The 27,914-nt window shown below is 38.6% G+C and overlaps 1 protein-coding gene across 2 annotated transcripts in view; it reads right to left on the bottom strand.

Annotated features, from left to right (window-relative positions):
* The window catches only part of DDX31 (DEAD-box helicase 31), a 79,624-nt gene that overhangs the window by 29,983 nt on the left and 21,727 nt on the right, over positions 1-27,914 (bottom strand). For both annotated transcript variants that reach the window (XM_004485234.5, XM_071216874.1), the window contains exons 14-17: positions 24,353-24,412; positions 14,029-14,079; positions 12,296-12,435; positions 6,853-6,934 (exon numbers count right to left, since the gene is read on the bottom strand). In XM_004485234.5, coding sequence (XP_004485291.4) covers positions 6,853-6,934; positions 12,296-12,435; positions 14,029-14,079; positions 24,353-24,412 — 333 coding nt within the window. The remainder of the gene's footprint in view (positions 1-6,852; positions 6,935-12,295; positions 12,436-14,028; positions 14,080-24,352; positions 24,413-27,914) is intronic.

The following is a 27,914-nucleotide window of genomic DNA, read 5'->3' as shown; positions in this document are numbered from 1 at the left end:
TTCTCCGTGTGTGCGGCGCCATTTCTGAGTAGGCTGAACTTTCTTTCGCGCTGGGCGGCTCTCCTTATGGGGCACACTCCTTGTGCGTGGGGTTCCCCTATGCGGGGGACACCCCTGCGTGGCATGGCATTCCTTGTGTGCATCAGCACTGCACGTGGGCCACCTCCACATAGGTCAAGGAGGCCCGGGGTTTGAACTGTGGACCTCCCATGTGGTAGACGGATTCCGTACCCACTGGGCCAAGTCCGCTTCCCCCACTCAGGCATTTAAAACACCACTGTATATCAACTGTTTTTAGATGAGTCATATGTCTCTTACTCAGGCCTTAAATCTTTTCCATTCCCTCCCAATTATCAATGGAACACTGAGAGTTCCTCTCCCAGAGCATTCAACAATGACTTGCTTAAAATTCAGCCTTAAAAAGTACTCCTATCCTTGAATTTCTGAGCATGCTTACTTAATTCTTAGAGAAGTCCAGTCTTTCCAGTGTTTCCGATTTATTCATTTAGGCCCTAACCAGAGTGCCCACTCTGTGTTGAGTTCCCAGGAATATATGAAGGAACTGGCTGTTCCACAAACCACATTCAAAAGATTGTCTGGATCTTTACAGCAAATGGTCCCTCCATAAGAAGTAGCATCTATGTGTACTGAAATACTCTACAGATGGAAAATGTTAGTATAAAATTATTTTCTTTCCATTCTTTAACAGTCCCAGAGAAAATATTTCCTTTCATTATATGCCCACTAAAAACTAGTGTTGTATTCTATTTCTTATGCATGAATGCTTTCTATTGTAAAAATGAGATCCAAAAGAACAGTTTCTGCAGTACTGTTGGGCTACTGTGCCTCTACAACTTGGTCATCTGAGTGGTGCTGGAAGCCACTACCCCTTATGGGGGGCACCAAGAAAAAAGCAGTAGGAGATCCAGTTCGTGCTCCTTTTAACCTTTGTAGAGAAAGGGTTGCGTGCAAGCGCTTAAGCTAACCATGCCTAACCTAGACTCACAAGAATTTCTCTTTTGCTTTCAAGGCTGCCAGAGAAAGAACAAAGGGGAGAGAAGAAAAAGCCTTATTCTTTGGATCGACGTTCCTCTCTGTATTAATAGAGACTTAACAACCTGAAAATGTTTTAGTTTAGTCAAATCATTCCTGCAACCTGTTTGGCTGATGACAGTCTAGCTGATTTCACAGTACATGGTCCCCCCTGAGGGTTTTATCCGCTAAAATGTCAAGAGAAAAGTCACCCAGGAACTGTGTTACGAAAGTGGACATTTGCTATTGTCATTAACAAGGATTTTTTTTTTTACCCTCTTAACTGATGTGAAACGCAAACTTTTTTTCCCTCCTGTTCTCCTTTCATTAAGCCACCTCAGCAGCGCAACTGTCACCTTCCCTGAGTTTTTTTTTTTTAATATGAATGTGAAATTAGCAAGGATGCCCTTTCTCCTGGAGGACAGAATCCTCTGTTATTAAAAAGTAAAGCACTTTAATAATGAAAACTTTTCCCTCTTTTTCCTGTGTTTTAACTGTTTAAAATTAATGAGAAGGGCAGAATGGTTGTCAAAGCGATATTGAAAGCTGGGCAGCCAGGACCGAATAAGCACAAAAATCCCTCTAGAGTGTTAAATAAACAGAGCTCCAGCCCTCTCCGAATCCCTCTGTTGGTTATTGTATACATTCTGTAACAGCTCTCAGAATAGATCTGAGAGCCAGGGAGGCAGAGAGGTTTCAGAATTCCAATAAAGGCCTCAAATTAAAGACAGCCTGGTGCGAATTCCAGGAGAAAATTAAAGAGATCTCAAGCTTAAGTGACAGGTGACTTGCTTCTGTGTCACAACTGTCAGGGGATTTAGTGATAATATGGCAATATATTACAAAGGACTTTTCTTATTCCCCCCTTTAGGTTTAAAAATGAGGCATCTTTTCTTTCCACCCCCCTCCCCCAATTACATATACATATACATAATACGAGTGTGTATACAAGTGTAATATGTAGGAAAAAAGTGATAAAACTAGGTTCACATGTTTGAAATAATGCTAGTTTTAGTAAAATATAAGAAAAAGTTAATGGCAGAAAACATAATAATATACTTAAGAAAAGGCATTTCTTACTCCTTTCACCCCCACTTACAGAAATTATTTTAAAATTGCCCCTCTGGAAAATGAAGGAGGTGTTTTTCAGTTCTGGGGAGGACAGTCTAAATTTAAACTGAAGACAGAGTGGGGCAGAGTTAGGCAGCACCATCTCCAGCCCCAGACAGGTAAAATGCTTCCGTAATGAGACCGGGTCAAACCCCTAAGGGCACATGAATAGCCCACAGGGCTGGCTCTCCCACCCTCAAAGACACTCAGGTTCAGTACTGGTTAATGAAGCTAACTTGCAACCAATGGACCATGGGTAGTTTAGAAAAACAACCCCCAAACATTCTAAAAACACTTAATATTCCTTTGTCTCTAATATCCTACATATCTTGAAGAGAAAAGACAATAAAAAAGGACCAATCATGGAGCTACTGATCTTATTTTAATATCTCACAAAGCCAGTGAAAATTTTTTGTTGGTTAAGTTTACAGGCATAATTCACAGGACAAAAAAGCTGGTAGGGAAAACATGTCTGGTATATGCTTGTGTGCATATACTTTGAAAATGAAAATTTCATTTATCAAGGAACAACAGCTGTGTCTAAGATAACTAGGCCAAACTATTCTGTGAAAGTTTTAGGTGGTAGCAGTGGTGGATGAGGGTTTTTTTTTCTTTTTTTAAAGCACTGTGCCTTGATATCACCAGTGTCCAAGATATTTTTAAACTAAATGGAAGGATTTTGTTTTAATAACTTTATTGCTAAGATGAGTTTTGCCCCCATGGTCCCTAGAACTGTCTAAGTGCTTCCCAGTTGAAAGATGAAATTTATTCTCTTTGTAGGTGGGTGAACACTCACATACCCAGACGTAGCTATATATATTTTATATACCTAAATATGAAATATACATTTTACAGATGCTTCACTTGCTTTCTTTCTATTCAAAGAAGCCCAAAAATGTGTGTGCCAAAGGGACATTTACAATGGACTTCAATTGAGCTGGTGAGAAAGAGAGCATTATAATGAGGTGCAAGGCTATCTGTGTAAAAGGCCTATTAAATCCACATTTATCTGCCTTGCATCAGTTGATATGCTAGCAAGAATTACCCAAATTGAGAAGCGCAATTAAGACATACTGTATTTCTTATGCAAAACAAAAATAAAAGTTGTATCCAGTAAATGCTTTATTCTTTTTACCATTTACATGGGTCGCACATATAAAATACTTTCTAAGGCTATATAGTCATATGATAATTAGTAATGTAGTGTAGGTTTAGTTTTCCTTTTTTCCTTAAATTAAAGTTAACTTTGATCAAATAAACCTGGTCTTTTATCTACATGGTATCTAGAATCTGATACAATTAATTTAGTTTTCTAAAGTAACCAGTTATTTTAGTGTCACTGAGAGCCTAACATTGCTTAGGTTGTTTTTTTTTTAAGAATCACAAACTTTAAAAACATCGAAGCATTCAAGTCATTCCTATGCATCAAGCCAGGAGCTCAGGGATAAGATGATATGTCTCTGACCCTAAAAACTTACTTTGCTGGGTTCTTACATGGCCCAGAACTATGCAAAACACTTTATGCTTCCTTTTATTTAATTCTTATAGTGACCCTAAAGGATGGGTACGACTGTTTTCATTTTACAGATGAGCAAACTAAAGCTGGAGAGAAGACCAACTGCCTAAGGTCACATAGCTACTAGTTGTGAAGCAAGGATTCAAACCCAAGTCTGTTTGACTCTGAGACCTAGCTCTTAACCACGATCTTCTAACAGCTCCTTACATGTCTCAGGAAGTCTTCAAGGCTGGTCTGAAGCCAGGGAAAAGGCTTAAAGCCAGAGAAGGGCAGATTTATTTATTTATTTATTTTAAAAAGACTGTGCCTTGTTCTTGCAAGAGAGGGAAATACAGCTGCTCTGTTCCTTCTTTGGGGAAATGTCCTTCAGGCAGGGCTAAGCTTCCAGGGAGATGTGCCGATGCACACAGGGATAACTCCCTGGAGAGAGATGATCTGGAGAGAGATGATCTGTGCTCATGGGATAAACACTGATAAACACTGGTCCCAGAAATGGTGTAAGACTAGATATGATCAAACTTTTAATACCTTGGTTTTATAATTTTACTGCTTGCTCTTATTTCTGAAGAACAAGCAGAAGTTCATAAATTTCACTTATGATACAGCACAAAAGGCATGGGCTTCATGTCACAAAGACTGGGCTTTAATTCCATATCTGCTAACAAATGATATGACTTTGATAACAATACTACTAATAAATACCATTCAGGATTGAGCATTTTACCTGGGGCTTCAGAAGTACTTCTCACTCAATTTTCCAATCTCCTTATTGAAAGAATACTATTATCTCTATTTTACCTATGAAGAAACTGAAAAGTTCAGTACTTGTCCAAAGCCACATAGCTGGTACGTGGCAGATTTGACTCTAAGGCCCATGTTCTTAACCATCAGGTTGTTGTCTCCTCAAACAGTTCTCCAAATACTCACTACTTATCCCACATGGCTGTCCTTGCACTATAACGAAATATCTCTGGGACTATTTTTAATAAAAAGCCTTAATAAGAGGTACTTTTTAACACAGTTGTTAAAATACATATGATGGATATATCTACTAAGCAGTGAATGGAGTACAGCTATAGAAGAGTAAGTGTGCTTTCTAGAATTCAGACCAACATTTGCAATAGTTCTACAAGTACAAAAGTGTGCCAAGACCACTGAGTATCTGTTTGGTGACTGGGTCAATTCCCTTGACAACAAACATAATATTTATTATTTTTGAGGTACCCAGGCCGAAGATTGAACCGGGGACTGCAAACACTGGAAACCAGCACTCAACCACTGAGCAATGTCGGCTCCTGAATTGGTTATTTAGTTTGCTTGTTGCTTTTGTTTTTAGGAGGCATGGGGACTGAACCCAGGATCTCCCATGTGGGAAGCAGGTGCTCAACTGCTTGAGCCACATCTGCTCCCTAACAACAAACATTATTAAGGGATGGTCCAAAGTCTAGTGTGGCCGGGTTGTTTGATATGAAATATCACTTAAAATAAGTTGTTGATCAATTGAGTCTTAAATATTTTTTTGTTCACAGCTACCTTTGTTGTGGTATTATTTATTGACCAAATTTCACCACCATGAAAATGGGTAACATCACCTAATTTAAAAAGCAATTTCATTTCATTTTCTTGGACTACTTAATATTAATGGAGGCATAGTAGCATATAGTTAAGTGCATGTGCTTTGAAGCTAGATGGCCTAATTGAGGGTTAATTTTTTTTTTTTTAAAGATTTATTTATTTATTTATCTGCCCCTTCCCCACACCCCAGTTGACTGTTCTCTGTGTCTATTTGCTGTGTCTTCTTTGTCCGCTTCTGTTGTTGTTAGCGGCACGGGAATCTGTGTTTCTTTTTGTTGCGTCATCTTGTTGTGCCAGCTCTCCGTGTGTGCGGCGCCATTCCTGGGCAGGCTGCACTTTCTTTCGCACTGGGCGGCTCTCCTTACGGGGCGCACTCCTTGCGCGTGGGGCTCCCCTACGCAGGGGACACCTCTGCGTGGCACGGCACTCCTTGCGCACGACAGCACTGCGCATAGGCCAGCTCCACACGGGTCAAGGAGGCCCAGGGTTTGAACCACAGAACTCCTATTTGGTAGATGGAGGCCCTAACCACTGGGCCAAGTCCACTGCCAAGGATTAATATTATTAATGTACCCTCGTGAACATTCCTCAACTTCTCTTAAGCCTCAGCTTCCTCATCTGTAAACTGGGACAACAATAACTACCTAGAGTGTTGCAATGAGGATTAAATGGATTGTGCATGTAAAGAGTTTAGCACAGTGCTGGAACCAGAATACATGCTCAGGTACTATTCATGATAATTTCCTCCCTTTTAATTAGATACATTTCCTTAGGCACTCTCCAAAACAAGAGAACTTAATTCAGGGTCAGTCCAAAGTAGTCCATGCCTCAGGGAGAAACTGATCTAAATAAAGACTTACTAAAGCATAGATGAAACTCTTAAGCTTAATATACTTGGTTCTGATTTTCCAATCTTATCCTCAGGGTTAAGACAAGTAAAATATTTAAACAACTAATATTTCAACAAAGGAAACTATACATATATTCACACATAAAAATATATGTAATATACTGAGTAATGTGTTAGAGTGGGGTGGGGAAACGAAAGCCTAGCACAGGTGAAGCCTCAGAGAAGCAGGGCTGTCTGCAACTGTTCAGGATCTCCATATGGAACTGCATGGATTATAAAAATTTTTCTTTTTAATGATCTCAACTTTACTCTTCCTCTGTGTACAGTGTACACACATTAAAAAATGGATGAAGTAAGTGTATCTGAAAGGAGACACAGGGATAACTTATTTTTTTCCATGCTATCTTGGATGAACGAGTCTAGTCAGTTGTCTTAGTGGATAATCTGGAGAGGGGACCACCAGGGTTGAGCATATAATGCTGCCTCCAAACTCATTCTGGCCTAGATCTCTTTTCTGGGAAGCCTGCTGCTATATGGCAAACTTCCAGAATGGACTATAGCCCATTAACTACATAGGATCAGCAAACATTCAGAAACAAAGAAGAGAAAAAATACAATCAAGATTTGGCCTCATCTAATTTTAATGGTCCTTAAAATATAGGTTTTGCTTGACAGAGGAAACATTAATCTATATGCAAAATCTTTACTACCCCAAATCAAGAGATGAGTCACATCTGTAGCAGCAAGCACAATAAATAATAAAACTTACTTGGTTTCCCCATTGTCTTCCTTTAAAACAATCATTCCTTGTCAAAACAGACAAAATATCTTCCATCTTAATCTCAGAAATACTGTAAAAGGAAGGGTATTATATCAAGGTAAACTTTTTATTTCTCCAAAAACACATCAAATCTTGATGTATAAAACCAGCCTGTTATCGCGCTTATTAGACATAAAATAGAAGGCACAACTTCACAGGGACGGGAATGTTTTCTTAAATATTTAGAAACTTGAACCTTTATATTGCAGGGACAGATAAGGTAATATTCCTGAGAATTTAAAATACAATGTATTTAGAATTTCTTTTATAAGGTATAATTATTTCTTAATAAATCTTGAACAGTATATAAGTAGGTCAGCTTATTTGTATACTACTTCGACTTCAGTATAAGCTAATGGAATAAACATTTCAGATACTCTTTTTAATTTCACACTTAAAAAAAAAAAAAGGTGACCAAAGATCCTTAACTATTGGGTTAATACCTCAGTGAAGGTTAACAAGTGACCAAAGCCTCTTCTCTATAGTGCCTTTAGTATCTTTTTCTACCCTGGTGTATCTACCCTACTCTTTCTCTCTTAATTTTTAAGGGATGAAGCTCAAACGATCTCTGATGAACCCAGAGCTATGCGCAAATTGGTGAAAATAGAATTCAGACCTCCATTTATGCGTGGAAGCCAAAAGGAGCCAGAACTATCCAACCTGTCCATGGGTGGAACATCTGTAAAGTCTATACTTCACCCAATGGTCTGTAAGGCAGCCTTCAAATATAGGAAGCAGATACAGAATCACATATTACAGACTGAGGAAATATGAGCATTTGAAAACCTTACTTCCCAGTGAGAAAGAGAAAGGGAAGGGGTTTGGGCAGAGGAAACATCATCAAAAGATAAAATGAAATTTTTTTTTGAAAAAATTTAACAGCAAATTAAAACATGAATGACAATCCCTCAAGTGGGAGAAGACAATTCTCCCCCTTGCCCCTAAAAGGCTGACGAACTTATGAATGAAAACGTCAAGTCTTTGACAGCGACTTACCCAAAATATGTCATCTCTTAGCTGTACACTTCTAGCCCCCACCCATTAACATTTTCTCTCTCTGCTGCCAGCTCACAGTCCTATGGGTATTCAAAACTTTTTTACAGCAAAGAGTGAAGTGGAGAAGGCAGAGGATATACTGAAAGGGTAGGATTCAGAGGGAAAATGCTCTAAAAATCTACTTTTGAGAGAAATAATATGGCTATTATTTCTTATTTATGCCTGGAAATCTGAAGGAAGGTGAAAATATAGCCAAGCTCTAGCTTCTCCTTTCTCTAACTTTACTCTATTCATGACTTTCTTCTTCAAGAGAAAAGGAAAAATATGAAAGTAAAATAACCACAAGAATTTGGAGTGAAATCTTGTAGAAGGAAAAAGAAAAAAATGCCATTCAGAGTTAGGGATACAAAAAATTGAAATATGCCACACGAAAGTATACTTTTCTTAAATGCATGGAAGTGTTGGTATTTCAGCCAGAGCTGGGTTCCTATGTCGTGCGCTAATGTCAGAATGCTGGGGGACCATATACCCTTTTCAGGAGCTGAGAATGAACTGAAGTAACTTAGTTTTAAAGGGCCTTCTTCCTATGCCTAAAGATACTGTTTCTTCTGAGGAACAAAGCAAATCTACTCAGATTATTTATGGCTCTATCAAGAGATCTGAATCACCCCACCTTACTATGAAAAGAGACAGACAGATGAATAATTTCAGGGAACTGTCTTATGCCTGACCTAAGAAATACATGTTTTGATGAAGCATTTACATTTCAATAAACCAATGATAACTTTCATTAGAAACACATTTAAATGGGAGGTGGAAAAAATTAAAGAAGTTAGCAAATACAAAGAAGTCAAAAGGATGTAGAAGCAAAGGTCTGAACATTTAGACAGAAGCAGCAAAGGCCCAGGGTGCCAGTCTCTTGCCTGTCTGCTAAATTAAATTGTCAGGGTTAGTTCTGCAGTACTCAGTGTATGCAGGCGGGCGGCAATTTGTTGTGATGGCCCTTGCTGCCGAGAGCCTCGGCCTGCCTTCCTGAATCTTCTCTGTAATCCATCAGTCACCCCAGCAGCCTGCTGCCTGGCTCTCAGGTTCTCATGCACAAAACATACAGACTTCTTTTATTTATTTATGTTAATGCTCAGGAGCATTCCTTTTAGATTCCAAAAATATTCAAGTCTCCTTCCCACCGCACACTTTGCCACTAGTTACTAGATTCAATTTTTTTGTATTAAGCTAAAGAAACAGTCTATATATAGTTATCCAACGTATAGCCCTTTCTCAGACAGACATTGGAAAATACCACACACGGTTGTATCGTAAAAGAAGATTCTGATATTTATTAAGGTTTATTACAGCTAGCCTCAGGAAGCAGTCAATAGTTCAGGCCCAGGATTCCTGAAGAGGTGTGTTTTCAGGACAGAACCAAAGAACAGAGTATGAGACCTTCTGCCTCCCTAAATGAATACTCTTAAACTACCCTGTATATTCTCCCCCTAAAGATCAAAATCTTTTCTTCTCCGTATTTTCCTATCTTTATCATTCTCAACTTCCTCTACAAGACCCAAGCATAACTTTTTGTAGTCTTTATTAATGTGAAAATTATATTAAATTTCACATGTGCTAGCATATTATTTTTCCAAATGTGATCACCCAGAGGACAACCTTACTTTTTATATCTTTAAAACAGACCTGGCTCACTAATCATTAGTGTTTGTGTTAATTATTATTTTCCCTTTTTCAATTTTAGGTTTATATTTGAGCTTTTCACAGAAATCAGTGTACATGGGTTAATAAAGAAAAATTAAGAGAGCAGGGAGAGGCAGAGGCACCGGCACTGCTAACTTTGGCTTTAGAGAATTACTATTTGATTTCTTAACTGTTATCACTCTCAGTTTTCTCAGATTATGTGAAAGTAAATGATAATGGGAGGACATCCAGAGAGTTGATGGTGGAAAGGGAAGGAAGAATATGAATTTGGGTGTTTAAAATGGAAGGAGGAAGAAAAGCAGCTGTAGAATGACAGACAATTTTAAGATGCAGTTATTAAATTTTCTAAGCATTCTGAAAATGCTTTCTATACATACACAAATTCCTCTGTGTAAGAGGAAAAAGTTATAGCACTGTGATGGTCTTTAAGCGTATGGGAACAAGGTAAAGGAAAGGAGAAACATCTATGTCATTTCATTTCCAAGAGTATTTCTTGAGTAAACCTTCCTGGTAGGGTCCCGGCTGAGACACTAAAGGGCCACGAAGTGCAAGCCAGTCTCTAGATCAGGGAACTTAGAAGCCAGCTGCAGATAAAGTTCTCAGTGAACAGTGACTGACTACATGAGACTTCACTAACAAATAAGGTAAACCGTACACATTTTCCTGAAACAAATAAAAACCTATCTTTCAATTGACAAACTGTATTAAGGTAAGAGACACATTAAATAAAAAGGGGGAAACAGATGTGGCTCAAGCGATTGGGCTCCTGTCTGTCATATGGGAGGCCCTGGGTTCAATTCCCAGGGCCTCCTGGTGAAGGCAAGCTGGCCCATGCCATGGAGAGCTGACGGTCCACTGGCACAGAAAGATGAGGTAATGAAGGGAGACAAGGAGACATAGAAGAGTGAGCAGTGAATAGAAGCAGAGAGCAGACAGTGAGGGCAGGTGGTGGTGGGGGGTGGGTGGGTGGAATGGATAAATAAAATAAATCTTTCTGATAAATAAATAAATAAAAGGGAAGCCCAAATCATCTTTATTTTAGTCTATTTGAAATTATTACCTGATCCATCAGAAGTGTGTTCCTGCCTCCCTTGCTGTTAAGGACATAAAGCACATTTTCTGAATAAGCCTTAGTCCATAAATGTTCATACTAATAACTTTGTAAAGAATTTTGAAAGACTTGACAGGGTAAGAGGGAGAATTCTGCAGGGAGGAAAAAATGGCATGTGCTGGCAGGGACAGCTACATACAGCTCTTCTAAGTGGCTGGCCCCACCCCAGACCAGGTTCCACACCGTGTTTGGACACTTCAGTTAACATGTAGAACACAACGATTTTTTCCAGCTCTGTACTTTAGGGAATCAAAAATATCTTGCAGTTTTATTTGATGTTTTATTTAAACCATAGGACCAGGGCAAGGAAAAAAAACAAGACAATCATATTTAGCAGCACAGCCAAATTGTGTGCTAATGTTACCACATCCTCTCTAAGCAGCACCTGAGCAGCCACTACTGCTCCCCTACATGGAGTATATTATGTCCTGTCATCTTGGTCACACATAGGCCTCTTTCTGTAACTCCAAAAATATTTTATCTTTCATTGGGCTATGCCTGAGTAGAAGAACATCTTTAACATAGATTAGTGTGGAAAATTGCATGCCTTCAGAAGCTATTAATAGTTATTAGAACTTGCTACTTCGGGTGCTAGAGTAGGGGTTGGTTCTTAATTTTTTTGTTCAATGGACCCCTTTCCCAGTCAGGTGAAATGAATACTACTGTAATTTACTTATTGGGCACATTCATAAGTGCAGGAAATGCTCCATTTTTTTGAGATCAGAAAAAATAAAAATAAGTTGCTTTTTAAAAATTCAAGTTCATAGACCCCCTGAAACCTTTCCATGGATCCCTGATTAAGAACCCATGCTAAAGATTTTATGGAAACCCTGACAAATTCATCTCCGTGGCTCAGGTAAATTATTTCTGGCTTCATTATAATTTTTCCTGGCCACTCAACAGGTAGCTCTATATATGTGCTTCATTTTGTCTGTCGTAACACAGTTTGAACACCCGACTGAGCTCTGATGCCACACCTACGGTGTTCAGTTGAGTCCACTGGCCTGGGGCTGGAATCTGGGGCTTTAGTCAGGTGAATGGGAGGTGTTGCCCTACAACAGTGTGCATACAAAATGGCAGCTACAAAGTCTTGGTTACTAATGTGCAGTATGTATTTCAATTGCCCCTAAATTACTCCTTCTCTGGGATTACTTCCTGGGGGAGTGGGAATTCTTTAATGAGTATAGTACTAATTTTTTAAAAGACAAATTTTAAAAATATAAAGTGTTAATTTTAAGAAATAAAAATTGTGAATTAAAAAAAAGGTCTTCAAGAAGCTGCTGTGAGGGTTCTGCATACTTATTTTGTAGTAAGGGGAAAGAAACACACAGCTCTATCTTAAGGAAAAAATAAGGGCAAAAGATGATTCTATTGCTTAGTCTGGCAATGCAATGAAAATTGTCATGTGCTGATGTTATTAAGGGTTTTAGTTTTTGCCACCGGCTATTCTGGGACTCATTTAGGGATCACAAGGGTTAATGGTTCTTCGTCAGCTTACAAGGCCCATCCACCTGTAAAAACGACAGAAAGTTAATTAGGTGAGATCAGCTGAAACCCCCTTTCAGGTTTCTGACTCACTTGATTTTGTGAGAAGCCAACGAGTTGACATATTCTGCCTCTGAAGGAGCCAAAATGAGCAGGCTGCTCCCATGGCAGCCAATCCGGGCAGTTCTTCCAATTCGGTGGATATATTCTGCAGGTGAAGTTGGAGCGTTGTACTAAAAAGAGTAACAAAAATGAAGGCACCCACGGATCAAGGGACTGCCATTAATTGGAAGTGCAATACCCCTCACCTGCCTGCAGGTATCCCAAGAATTAAATCCTGATGCTATGGTTACCCTAACACAATCACAAGAAGTCACTCAACCCTGAATATCCTGGATTCATTGGAAATAACAAGACTCTGACATGCAAATGTGAACAGTGGCCAAGATTCAGATAAACGAGATGTCTTCTTGTCCCAATAACTCCTTTTTAATTTTATTTCTCTACAGGTCTCTTCATTTTCCTATTTGCATCTTTTCACTGAGGTGACTGTGCGAGGATGAAAATGCAGACAGGTGGGGCTAAATTTCTCTAAGATGACCACACGACCTTGGCCTACTTCCCTGGTAGACAAAGTAGTAGGAATGAGGCAATAGAGGACACTGGACAGTAGAAGGGTGAAGGGGACTGATCTCTGCTGCTGGGCCTCCAAGAGTAGGCCCCAGAGCTAATCCCCACCAGCTAGTGGCAGTTCCATTCAGCCTCAAATGAGCTAAGTTGCAGGGCAGTTGAGAGGCAGGGATAATGTTTCTGTTTCCGTGGAAAGCATTCCCGATGCAGGGAAATAGGCAGACTCTATATAACTCTGCAGAATGGACTGTGCATTGCATTTTATGTTACCTATGGCAACATTGTCATCATTAAATCTAACTGACTATATAGACATACTTCCTATTTTTCTTTGCTGCTACATGAATCAAAGATCAGAGGGCTAAGACGAATATAATATAAGAGAAGGTAGGCATATTAAACTAATCAACATTCACAATGTAAGAAGGCTCTAAATGATCAATTTCATGTGCCTGGCCTCCCATATGTTAAAATTATTCTTGCATTCTTATCTTCAATTTGCTCTGTGGCCAGCAGGAAAGAACAATGCCTCTAGTCTCAAAATGATCATTTGTGATGAGCAGATCAGTTTTTTCACCCAGTGACAGACATGCAATTCCACTAAAATGTGCATAAACCATGAGTCATGTAAACAGGGCATGTGCCTCCTGGCCCCCACATGCACGGGGCTTAAAAATACTATTCTGCAGACTAACGAAAAGAAAAAACAAAACTAAAACCACCAGACTCTAGTGTAAACACCTGTACCCTCTGGCAAAGTGTCTAGCGGCTAGAGGTATATGTAAGATGCTGTCAGGAACTTAATTGCTCCCTGCAGGTCAATGTACATGGACATAGCTCTCAGGACAGCTGAGCTATCTCCTTCTGGACACAATGAGGCCTCCCAGGGCCTGGGTAATTCCCGTTATTTTCAGATTGTTGAAACTTTGGTTTATGACATGCATTAGTCTGGGAGCGAGAGAGCCTGCCAACCTCCCTTATGTGACTGCACATTCTGGCTGTTTTACTGCAGTGGTTTGGTGAGCTGGGTAAAGGAGGGATGTCAGGAGAATTGTGCAGATAAGGCTGGTTGCTGTGTGGTTACCAGGGCAAAATCCAAGAGGTTAATAATACCTATTGTACTTAAAGCGAAGTCATCTACTCATGATCATATATATTCCTGCCTTGAGCTCATACCTTAACAGTTAAGAAATTACCTGAACAATCCATGTGACTTGAGGGAGATCTAAGCCCCGAGCCGCAACATCCTTCAAAACAGAAAAGAATATCATTTAAGGACTAAATTTCTGAATTTTTTTTGGGTCATGGATCCCTTTGATAGTCTAATGAAAGCGAATGGGGTTCAGCTCCTGAAAATGCACAAGCAGACACTATTTTGCATATAGTTTCAAGGAGTTCATGGACCCACCAAAGTCCATTTGTGGTTAAAAGCTGATTTAGGGGAACTGATTTGTTGGAAGAACATAATATGCAGGTTAGGAAAGCCTACATTTGAGATGGCCTTTCACCCAAGAACTTGAAGAATAATTTATTTGTTGTGCCATATAAGAATTCTGAAAAAAAAAAAAAAAAAAAAAAAGAATTCTGAAAACTGCTAGCATGTTTTACAACTACTTTTACATTTTAACTGAAAACCACTTTATGATGAATGCATTTGTGAATTATTATCCACAATCCATGCCTATCAGAAATGACATGGCTTTGAGGCATGTTACTAGAAGATGACCCCTCAAAGTATTCAGGTGCAGAGAAAGGTGTCAATGATGTACGCGCTGTCTCTTCTGACAGCTAAATTAGAATGCAGGCCAAACTCATAAATCACCTTAAAGACACAACTGGAGAGCTGAAAAACTATAAAAGCAGCATTTTTTTTTTCCTTTTCCTCAGCTGACTGCCACCTATCAACTCTCTACTCTTTCTAGTCTCTGGCCATTTTGATTGGGAGACCAGAAAATGGGAATCTCCCAGTCTTTAGCATTAAATATGCACTCAGCATTCATCTTCAAGCATAATGGTCACAGCAAGAATATCCACAGTCAACATGTATGGAGTACTTACTACACAGACACTGTGCTAAGGATTTTACCTGTCCTTCTCTTGACTATTCTTTAAAACAACTCATTGTAATAATTACCACTATTACCCCCACTTGACAGATGAGGAAATGAAGGTTCAGCTAGATAAAGCAATTTGTCCAGGGACATGCAGTAAATAGGTAGAAGTAGCCCTCAAATGCAGGTTTACTTTACTTTTCTAAGTAAATTTTATATTAGACTGCAGTCCACCAGCAGATATGATCCTGTATCTCTCATTCACTATTAATGGGAATGCAAAACAGTACAAACCTTTATGGAAGGGAATTTGGCAATATCTAGCAAAATGACATACAAACAATGAACCAGAACAATCTCACTTCAAAGATGCACTGGCAAAAATACAAAATGATACATGTACAAGGCTTTAGTACTGTTTGTCACTGAAATTCTGGAGATAACCTCAATGCCCATTAGCAGGAAACAGGTTGAATAAAATACACCATATCCATAAAATAGAGTACTCTATTGCTATAAAAGGAATGAAAATATCAATATACTGATATGGAGAATCTCTAGGATATACTTTAAGTGAGTATAGTATACTCTTGTGCAAGAAGTGGGGAAATACAAATATATTTGTTCATATTTCAAAAAGAAGTAATAGAGGGATAAATCCCAAAGCTTATAAAAATAATTTTATTTATAGGGGAGAGAGAAAGGGGTGGCAAGGATGGAAGATGGGCATCCCTTAATGGATATTCATAAATGAAAAAAAATTTTTTTCACTGAGTTTATTAATTCTGCTTAAATCCGACTTAGAAAACACCTTCAATCCTGTTCCTTCTTCCATATACCTGTAAAATGGGGAGAAAAATAGTACTTATCTCCTAGGATTGTTGTGCCAATTAAAGAAGTTAATCTATATAATGGGACACTGCCTGACATAAGCTAAAAATACAGTTTTAGACATTCATAATTTTAATTCTGAGACCAGATGTTTTGACATAACTGAAAACAAAATTATATTTAAAAAAGGAAGGCACGTCCTAAAAACTGAAAACAAATTAGTCTCACTGTATTCAGGTTGGTACCATTATCACATATTTCAGGTGACTAAATCATAATTATTTCAAGTGACTTTTAAAAAGAGTTCTCTTTATCCTAAGGAGAAAGGAACAAGAAATTTTAAACTGTATTCAGTGAATCTGTTGTCCATGGTAACAATGGTATTGTTATTTTAAAACTATTACATATATTTTAAGACACAGCAAATCTTATTAAAGCAATTATATTAATCTTATTGGGAACCAAGACTTTCAGCATAAAAAAGATTCAGATATAAAATCATAAAACTTAAGTAAGACCCCAACAATTATAGATTTGAATTGGAAATAGTAATATCAAACTCATCTTTTCCCTCTTTCTTAAAAAAATCCATTTCCTAGCTCTGTCTATTGAAAATATATAGAAACAATGTCAGTCTAGTAGCAATGAATACCCCTAGCATCCAGATTGTTGTCTCTAAATTCCATTTCCTATTCAATGGAAGCAGGACCTATAAGAAATAGATATATTTTCATACTTGAAAGCAAGAAAGCCAAGAAAGATGAATGGGAATCATATTAAAATAAGCCAGGAGTCAACCTAAGAGGCTACCCACGGGCCAAAGACGGAACAATCTGAACAAAAAGAATAATGACTGAAATGGATTAAAACACATCACGTAATGATTAGTTCATTATGATTACTTACTATCCCACAAAGGGAAAAACTCCTCAATTGTTCAGTTTGGAGGATGTATGTTAGGACACCAGGGTATTATTCTAAAAATTGGTAAAGGGAAAGAATAATTTTTTCCCTACTTTCCCTGTACAGACCATATTTTAGGGAAATCAAACAGATGATGATGGAAAGGTCTTCTTTATAAGACTCATAGGTATTAAATGTAGGAGGAATGACAGAAATAGAAAAACTACCATTTTACAACACTTAATGGAATAATGGATCTCAGCAGCTATTAATGGCTGCTAAAACCACTGAAAGAAAGGTTGATGAGAAATTTTTAAGGGCTGATCAGGCTGACACCATCTGAACCCATTGAATCATTTTAACGTTACCAAAAGTGAAACAATCAGCTGTCACACACAAATTCAAAGTATCACCTATGACATACTCTTCCCAAAAATCTTGTCCTATTGACCTGGCTTCTTCAACAACAAAATATTCAAGGGCAAAAAAAGGGAGGGATAACAAAAACAAAAATAAAACAAAACAAAAACATTACATAGATAGATCAATGTCTAGGCAGATCAATAGATTGCTTTCTTTTCTTCTCTGTAAACACATAAATGTTTTTCTGAACTATCTGAAGTTGAACTGCATATATCATGATACCTCACTCCTAAATATTTTAGCATGCATCTCTTAGGTCAAAGTATATTCTTCTACATAACCACAATATTACCATACCTAAGAAATGTAACACAGAATGATACTACTTTCTAATAAAGAGCCCATATTCAAATTTTTCCAATTGTTCCTAAAATGTCTTTTACGTTGTTTGCTCTTTTCCAATCCAGGGTCGAATCATAGATCATGCCTCTTAAGACTTCCGTAATCCAGGAACCTCATTCATTCATTTATTCATTCATTCATTCATGTCAGACAGTCAATTCATCATTCAACTCAGTCTTTTATAACTGTCAGTTTTGAAGGTGATGTGAGGAACACCCCACAATGTGGATTTGTTTAATTGTTTCCCCATTCTAAGATTCAGGTTAAGCACTTTGGCAAGAACATGATATAGAGTAGTGTGTACTTCTCACTGCATCACATCAGGAGGTACACTAGCATAGTTTCCATCAGGTCTCTCCACTTGTAAAGGAACCTTTCTCCTTCATAATTAATAAGTAATTTGGGAAGTGAAACTTTAAGATTTCTTTTCTTCCAAAACCTTTCACCCAAACGTTTTAGCATATACTGACACTCTTTGTCTACATCAACTATTACCTTTTTTCCTTTTTTTTTTTTAAATTTGTTTTTTTTATTTATTTTTCTCCCCTTCCCGGCCCCCTCTCCCCGCCCAAGTTGTCTGCTTTCTGTGTACATTCGCTGTGTGTTCTTCTGTGTCCACTTGTATTCTTGTCAGCAGTACCCGGAATCTGTGTCTCGTTTAGTTGTGCCATCTTGCTGTGTCAGCTCTCCGTTTGTGTGGTGCCATTCCTGGACAGGCTGCACTTTTTTCATGCAGGGCGGCTCTCCTTACACGGTGCACTCCTTGTGCATGGGGCTTCCCTACATGGAGGACACCCCTGCGTGGCATGGCACTCCTTACGTGCATCATCACTGCACATGGGGCAGCTCATCACATGGGTCAGGAGGCCCTGGGTTTGAACCTTGGACCTCCCATGTGGTAGGCGGATGCCCTACCATTGGGTCAAATCCGCTTCCCTACATCAACTATTATCTTGATGGCCACAAAGTGATGACTTTCTAAGCCTATCCTTCTTTCCACTGAGTAGCTGGCATTCCTCTCAAGAAGATTTCCCCTGATACTTTTTAAAAAAGCTATCACTAATAAATACATATTATGCACACACTTTTCCAAAAAACAATAATCCCATACAAAGCATTATTAGAAATATGTTAAAATAATCACTCCTTGCATTATCCAGGGTCAGAGGCAGGACTCTGGAAATATACCGTCCCATTGTCACTCCAACTCACCCGTAAGGACCACTGAGGGTAAGGGTAAGTGTCTTTCACTATGGCTACACCTGAGATTTGCTGGTTTCCTCTGAATGGTGCCAAAGCTGCACTTATTAAGTGTATAAGTAGAATTTCAAAGTACAAAAAGTGTATCAACCACTCTTAAAGTGTTTTCAGACAGCTCTCACATGCCCTGAAAAGCTGAAGGCTGATGCCTTTGTAAACACAATTTAGAGTTCAATACTACCTAGAGGAGAGTGGAACTGTTTTCTATACTAATCAAGAGCTGATGTCTTTAGAAAAACTGACGGGTTCCGAAATATGCTAAGTTCCATTTAAGAAATGATTTATGTGGTCAGCAGTGGAAGATGAATGTAGACAACGGGCTGCCTGAACTTTACAGGCAGGCTTTGTAAAAAACTTAATGCTTGTCAGTTTAAAAATTCAACCAAGAAACACCAATAAGATTGTAAAATAGCATATGACAGTCATGAAACTCACTCTGAGTACAAACATGCTGAAAGACTGATTTATAAAGAATGCCAGGAGCCTCCCACCATAATTGCTCAAGGTTCTATTTCCCACTTGGGTGATCTAGCTCAAGACAACTGCGTGAAACACAATCTCTTCTCCTGCCTTCCCCAATTTCATGTGTTGGTGTCGGGATACCTTACTGAGAGCCAACCACTGCCTATTCCTCTTGTTTTCTCAGTCTAGATTTAGTCCAGGTATTTCTTCAAATACTTGTACTCATCTCAGTATCACTTACTAGCCATAAAATCTAACCAAGTCAATGCAGCTCTCTGAGCCTCAGTTTATTCACCTATAAAATGGCTTTAGGAACCACCCTATTCAACTCAAGGGACTGTTGTAACGATCAAATGAGACAGTGGATGTGAAAAGTGTTTGGGGAATTATAAGTCTCAATGTGACATTTCATGATGAAATAAAAATTGGTATGGTGGCAATTAGGCAGTGATTTACATGCCTTTTAAATCTCTTCCTGCCATCACACACCACACTTGCTCCTGGGCAGCGTACAGCAGAGAAGGAGATCACTCTATCTTCCTGAAGTGCTGTCAGCCAGCTGCACCAGATTGACATGAAATTGTGACCTGCGCAAAGACTCAGCAAAGTCTTCAGTTTTCTGCCCACCCTTAGAACTTAGACACAGCCAATTTTATTCCTTCAATCTAATTAGGGCAAAAGAATTGCTAAAGTCAGTTCTGAAAGACACTCAACAGTGAGGACTTAAAGGCCCTAGGCTTGACAATTGGCTGCCTCCATGAGACCTAGGAGTACAGATGGAAGGCAGCTTGCTCAGGTGCCAGCCTGTCAGTTGGATTAAAATGACTCATTTATTTACCCAAGAACCTCACAAAGTGCTTTTACTAACAGGGAGAGGGGGCCTGCCGGCTCTCTGAGCAAGGGACACAGCAAACTTGCCTCTGACGCCTTCCTGGCCTGCCAAAAGTCATTATTGCCGTGTGTGGAAAGCCATCAGCAGGGTACAGGCCCCCGTTGTCCGGGTGACAGATTGGGCTGCGTAATCAGAGGAGGAAGGAGAGAGTGCAGAAGCTGTCAGAGGCGAGAGCTCTTGGCTGGAGCCACCAAAAAACTGGCAACATGAGTTAGCTTAACTGAGTAAACAGCAAACAATGTCCAAATGATCTTTCCATTAACACAAATGAAATAAAATGGAGAAAGATAAACTTTACCTAAAAAGAATACCCAGAGAAAAGCAAGGAAGTCTAAATTTGTTTTGGGTGGTGAAATGACATTCTTCTGACTCTTACGGCTTATCTCCTTTGTCTTTTAGCCTCCTGGCATGGTGGAAATTCCCCAGGAGGAGAGGAAATTAAGAACAGCACAGACATAACAGTGTGTTTCAAGCAAAACATGAAACAAAACAGAACAAAAAATTAACAAGGTGGAGGAAAGCAGCACAGGTGATTTTGATATCTTCTGAAAAACAAAGTATGTGCTGCACAATCAAGAAGATATATTTCAATGGATGATCAACCAGCAAGACCTAGAAAGAACTAGAATTTTCTACTTTCTGGAGAAAAGGTTAATTTACTTAATTTATCCAGAGACAACCAGAGAAAGCCACACATACCAAGAAAAAAACTAACAGCCTTAAAACTAGAGGTGGCTTAGAAATATCATTTTTCAGTCACTCATTAGTAGTTCTCTTTATCAATTCATACATATTAAAAAATGATATTAAAAACCATTTTTCCTCCTTTGGCTTAGGGTAATTTCCTTACTATAAGTAAGAGGCATTATTTTGTAGACAATTCAGTGTTTCATATCTTATTCCTTTGACTTCTTAATTTCATTTAGGAACATGGACTTTGATCTTTCAAATGGTTCCTTCCTGTTAATCCCTTCTTCCCCACATAACTTGCTGTCCGCCCCCCCCCCCCGGCAATATTTAGTTTTCCAAGGGACAAAAAATTATATTAAAAATGTGTAAAAACTTTTCTTCTTTCACAAACTATCTCCTGTCCTTTATCTCTGCCTAGACTTCATCTCACCATGGCCAAACATTTACTGAGCACCCACTGTATACAAAGTCATGCATTAAGTCCTGAGAGAGTTGCATAAAATTATAAAGGTCCTTGCTTTTAAGGTGTTTATAATTTAAGATGAAAGAAAACACACACGCACACTCTTAAGTGCTACTAATAATAGAAAAGATAGCCGGGAGAAAATGGGGTAGAGGAGGGAAACAATTTTTAAGTAAACAGTGTAAATATAGGATTTTGTGTGGTTACACTACAATTCCCAAATTTTCATACAGACATTCAATCTTCTGGCATCGTTGAAATATCCTGGATGATTAGTCAAAATGACAAAAGGAATGGTATAAAGGGGGAAAGATCCCTATATAACAATTAACAACATAATTCCTTTTTATCAAAAGAAGCCAGTTCTCCATCTGCCTTGTTCTGACGTGGCCCTCATTCCTCATTAACACCAAGGAGGCTCCTGGAGAGCATTCAGATAGCCTGGCAAGCAACAGGCTGCTTAAAAGGAAGCAGAGTGACAATATCTCCCCCTAACCCAGGCATGATCTATTACAGCATGTTGGACGTGCCCTGCAGCTCTCAGATGCCAGGGCATCAGGTTAAAGCAAACAAATATGAAGAAGTAACAGGAACCCTGAGAGAATGAATGAATAACTTCTCATCACTAGGGAACCCATGCTCATGTCTTGGCTAAGGAATGGCAAGACATGAGCTCCATCCAGCTCTTGTCTAATAATCTTCACTGTAGAGTAAAGAAAAGATGAGAGTATGGCAGAGGATAAACATACTGGACATGTCCTAGACACACAAATGAACATGGGCTAAGAGGTTTTACAGAAATCAGATTGTGGGCAAGAGATCCAGGGGGCAGATGGGTAGAGGGTGCTGTGCTTTGTCAAGTTAATGGCATTCTTTGTGTAGCTGATATTACTTGAATTCAGGTATCAGACAGCCAGAATAAGGAAAGTAGGACATATGTTTTCGACCCCACTGAGAATTACATTGCAGAAAGACTGATCTTTTCTTTTATGTTGAAATACTTTAAAAAAACAAAACAAAACTGGACTTCAGAGTTAGAGTTTTCTTTGAGACTAATGGTTAGTCCACCCACGTCTGTAAAGCAGGACAACATTTGCATAATAGGAGACTTGGCAAATTCCCAGAGATAAATCCAGCACCTGATGAGTTAAAGATAAAAAATTAGATTCCTAGCCTAACCCAAACTCCAAAATACAGGTTCCTATTGCTTTGTTTCAATACAGGTAATCTATGACTTTCACTCCTCAGATAACACCCTTTCTATATAAAAATGTGAAATGATTCCCAAAGAGCAAATATATTAATCTCAGCCGCTGCCCTAACCCCCTCAGTCTTTAGGAAAAGGCATACATTGATGGTTCTCAACACTGAGTTTCTTGGGTTCCATCCATTCAGTCCACAAACACTAAGTACTTTTCTGCATCCACTCTGTGCTAGATAATTGGGATGAAAGTATGAACAAAAGACAGTTCCTGTCCTTATGGACCTTATGATCTGGTGGGAAGACACCTACACAGGAATGAGTATTACAAAGAAGAAACACAGGGTACAAAGGGAGTCCTGAACAGGGGCTCCAGGGGTCATGTTCCTGAAGAAATGAAATTTAAGATGAGATATAAGCACAGATTAGTCAAACTCTGGGTAAGGTCTTCCAGGCAGAAGAAACAGCATGTACAAAGGCCCTAAGGGCAGAAAAGGCAACAACTGAAAATCGGGTCCATTTGGTTGAGGGTAGGGAGCAAGGGGGAAAGCAAGGTGAGAGGAGACAGAAGAGGTCAGATTCCAGAAAGTATTATTGAACATAAGAATTTCTGACAAATTATTCTATCAAGTTTGTTATTTAGACTCATCTTCACTTTACACAGGCATTTTAAGATGGCTTTAGAACCAGGGTTCTTAACAAGGGGACCGTGAGCTTGAATTGAAATTCAAAAAAACATTCTTCTTGTGCGGATGTGTTGGTGCAGGTGTGACATGTTGATTAAATAACACACAGTATAGTGTGGACTTAGTTAGGGGTCCATAGAAGAAAAAAGATTAAGAACTCCTGCTTTAAAAAATACACAAGCATTTGACTTGGGAATGGCTTTCATATAAGGAAGAGCTACTTGGTCAGATACAAAATTCCTTAGGAGGCAAGTATTTCAGTAGTAACTATTCTCAGATCTGAAATGCAGTTTTCTTGGAATATCAGCAGAGCCACTACATTCCATGCACATATGAGAATCAAGTCTTATGGATAAGCAGGTTACTACGCAGGCCTTGTATATAAGCGTACATATTATACACACAAGAAACAAAGTAGCACTCACCCATACCATAAACTCTAAAAACCATTTAGAAATAAGATGATTTAGTCTCTATTACCTTTAAAAATTGAGAAGAGAGTAGAATTTTCTTAAAAAGTAAATGTATTAATTGAAGCCTAGACAGGTATTCAAATAGCTTAATGTCTTTGTTTCTACTCAGCACCTGCTCACTGGATTTACTACAATTTTAGTGCAATTTCATTACTGTGTATACAGGGACTCTCAATTAACTGGTTGGGGATTAAGTTACATCATTCAATATGGCATAGAGAATGTATTTTAATCTTAGGAGAGCACAACAACTGTGGTAAAGTGAATCCCCAGAGAGAGGGGAACATAGAAGGTGAGAGTTTTCAATCTCAAAAGAGCACATAAAGGTCAGCTGCTATGCCAAAGGAGGCAGCTATCCAAGATTGTAGAGACTGAGGCTGAATGAACTGGCCCGGAAAATTGTAGGGCAAATGATAGTTTTAGACAATAGCAAATAAAATCTGCCCAAGTGCATTTATTTTCCTTTAAGAAAAGATGAGCAGAAGCAAGTAGAGTCATTTCGTTGTGGAAAGAGTTTCTCAGCTCTAATTACTCCCGATAGCTGTAATTTACAAGTTTTTGGTGGATAGAAATCGCTAAGATTCACACATTTCCAGACCAACAGCTGTCACTATTAGTGAGCAAACTGCAAAGTCTTCTGCATGGTGGCAGCCAGCTATCTGTGGCAAAGTCAGGTGACAAACCAGAAGTGCAAAGAGACCAGCTACCCCAAGAGGCCCCTCGTGTTCAAGTCCCTTGGGGGACCAGCCACAACAGTCAAGAGATGAAAGAGTACACAACCACCATTATGGAAATATTTCAATCTGACTTTTCCCCTCACAATGAAAACGGAAGGTTACCTACTGTGCATAGAAGGACGCCTGTTTTGGAACGTGAGAATTCCTGAAACACCTCTGTTCTTTCCTACAAAAACAAGAAAAAATCAGGTCTTACAACTCAGATACCCAGACAATGTATCTTAGATCTCCATAACTGTCCCAATTTCCTACTGCTATAGCTATTTTTAGGCACAGAGAAACTTTGCCAGGAAAGGAAGTAGATTTTTGACATCTACAATTAAGACCCTCTACTTACCAAGACTAGGATTCTCAGACTACAGGAAAGTAGCATAGCTTCTGGGGTACATTTCAATAAGACAATACTGGGATGGACACACCCTTCAGAAATGGTCACAAGATCAGGGAAAGTCAAGGCCAAAGTTGCCACATGCAGGGTTCCAAACTCAGAATTTATTCTAAATATGTTTTCCTACAAGTGGTCTGGAGGAATGAAGAACCACCAGCTTTGATTTCTACTTCCTTTCCTACAGGGCAATTTTTAAAAAACTGATTCTAAAAAAGGCTTAAAAACTACTAAAAACTCTATATTCTAAGTGCAGAAAAGGATATTTAAGTTCAAGCAAGAAAACAAAATAATTCCATCACCACTAGTAACACCTTGATGTTTCTTTCAAGTTCCTTTCTATGTATCACAAAACCAAATACACACCTGTGCAATGGCATATGCTTTTAAAACATGACTCGTACTACCTGTACTATTAAACATGCTCTTTTCACGTATCATTAAAACATCATTTCATGCCAATAACTATCTAACAACTACAAGGTCTCAGCTGAACAGTCCTCAGGTAAATGGATGTACCTTCATTTAGGTGACCAATATCCTATTACTGGCGATTGGGTTTGACAGCAGAGTTTTACTATTAATTATAAACAACCATATTATAAAAAACCATACAGATAAATCATTGTGCACAGTCTCAATTATTCTCCTGGGGTTAAATTCCTAAAAGCAGAATTGCTGGATCAAAGGGTATGTCTATTTATAAGACTTTTGGTATGAACTTGCAAACCTTAAATTTTGATTACTTTTAAGTCACAACACTCCAATCAGTTAAAGTTTGGTCACACCCATTTGTCAGCAACAAATGAGAAATTTAACCACATTACTAAAAACTAGGAAAAAAGAAAAAACTGAAGTCACTCCCTCCACTCTGGCATAGGCACTAAGCCATTTTGGTGTACCTCATTCCAGTCTTTCATATACACATAAGATATAACTAGATATAACCCCTGGGGTACACCTCACTTAAAACACTGGATAATAACATAACAACCAGTGTTTAGTGAGCTCTTACCATGTACCACACTTTAAACACTTCTAAGCACACTTTTTAAGCACTTTTCATGTTAAATCTTACCGAATCCAAATAACAACCCTTTTTGGATTGTTATCCAAATCTAACCCCCCTTTTCCAAATGAAGGAACTGAGGCACAGAGAGGTTAAGTAACTTGCTCAAGGGGCACACAGTAAAATTCAGTAAAGGGCTGCACTGATATTTGAATCCAAGAATTATGTCTCAGAGCCAGTGCTCATACCCTCAAAAGGACAGTTGCATTGGGCAGTTTGCTACACAGTCTTTAAAAAGATTATTTTTAATGGATGTAGTGTATAATTAAAATCTGATCAGAAGAGCTTATATTATCCTACGAAACATTTTAAAGACTGGATATAACGTATTCGCATTTAGGGTAAGGGAAAAAACTACTAATTTCTTGTGCTTTCGTCACAACTATCATGTAGAATCTTCTTCAAACATTAACATCTCTCTCTCAGGCTTATAAATTTGTTTAGGATCATGTTACTCATTCAGGGAGACCATACTAAGGCCATTTTAAGCAGTGGCTAGGATAACAAGCCAGGAAGATACAATTTGGACTGCTTTAGCTTAATCTGGAATTAGATACTTAACCCTAATCATCACAAAGCAACCTGTAAGGATACTACGTCCCATCCTCTATCGATATCATGTGGAGGCTGTGGAGGCTGAATACTTAATATTATCACAAAACAACATAAATAAAATATAGCAATTAATAAACTATGAATAAACTATTCCTGAAATAGAGATAAAGATGATGACAACAATGTTACCTAATATTTTTTTAATTTAATTTTTAAATTTTTATTTATTTTTTTAACCTCATATTTACTGACCTCTTACTATGTGCCAGGCCCTGTGCTAAAGTGCTTTATCTGCATTAACTCAATGAATTTTCTCACCAACCCTATGAAGTATTATTACTATTCCCATTTACAGGGAAGGGAACTAAGGCATAGAGAGGTTAAATACCTACCCAAGGTCACATAGCTAGGAAGTAACTAGCAGAGTCAGGTCTAGAACACAAGCAGTTTGCCCCCAGAATGCATGGCTGTAAACACCCTGCTAGACTACTGCCTTGTTTTCCTGTGAAAGAAATAGTGATTTCTGAAGGAAAAGCAGACCTATTTTAACTACAGAATCTTGTATATGATCTATTATTGTGTTCAAATTTCTAGATCCTGAGTCCATACCCAGCTCATTCATTATCCTCAGACTTATACTGCAGAATAAAATGCCTCTGGTGAAAGACCCAGAGGACTACTAAACAAAGTTAAATAAAACAAACCAACCAACAAACAAATGGCGTTAAAGAAAGAAATCAACAAACTCGATTCAGTCAGAGATCCTAAAGGTGAAAACCAAGGCTTTATAAAATTCACAAAGGCAAGAGTATTCAGGAAATTCTGTATAATGTTGTGGTAACAAAGAAGTATCCTTGACTGACCTTAAGCAAATTCTTTTTTCTGAGGCCCCATTTTCTTAACTATTAAAATAAACAATACAAATAAAGAGAAACAAACAAAAATCAAAACCCCAAAAACAAAAAGAGGGGGTGGACTTGATAATCTTTAATGTCTCTTTCAACTCTAAAAAATTACGCTTTTTAAGCCAGTTCTAGTCAAGTATATGCCACGGTGTAATTCTGATTTCTGGTGTTCTTTCTCTCATTCTTATTTTCTAAGCAGTTTGGTAGGTAGCTTCTCCAGGACAAGATGGATCCCACACCCAAAGGTGGTTCATCCTTTCTTTCAGTTCCAGGGAGTACTGCTGGTTCCCATACTCCACCCTGGCTCCCTAAATAGGTGGCCTAGTTAGGAGGAGTAGAATGAAAGTGATGCTGCTAAGTATCCGAAGTAAGGAAGATATTATACTCTTTCTCCTGAACAAAAATCTCACTCTCTGTTAAGAAAGAACTGAGAACCCAAAGCCCCTTTAGTTCACTAGACAGTACCCTCTCCTAACTGAAATTGTTAAGAGTGAAAGCGCTGTATCTTGTTGACAATGACAGCAGTCATGCTCAGCAGTACCATATGGGATCCACAATTTAGCTCCATTAATGCTCTTAATTTGAAGACATCAAGCCCTAATTACACACTGGGTACTAAAAAGGCAAAAGCCTTCCCTGGTGCCAGCTACTTAGTGGTACTCTGTTGCCTTAACAGCTGGTTGAGGTAGATTCAGGCCAAGCTGGGCCCTGTGAGTTCTCTCACGTGGAAGCAGCCAGTGAGCAGGGACATGAG

Source organism: Dasypus novemcinctus, chromosome 8 (genome assembly GCF_030445035.2).
Source record: "Dasypus novemcinctus isolate mDasNov1 chromosome 8, mDasNov1.1.hap2, whole genome shotgun sequence".
Taxonomy (NCBI): domain Eukaryota; kingdom Metazoa; phylum Chordata; class Mammalia; order Cingulata; family Dasypodidae; genus Dasypus; species Dasypus novemcinctus.
The sequence above is the reverse complement of the archived record's forward strand: the minus strand, read 5'-3'. Positions and strand labels throughout refer to the sequence as shown.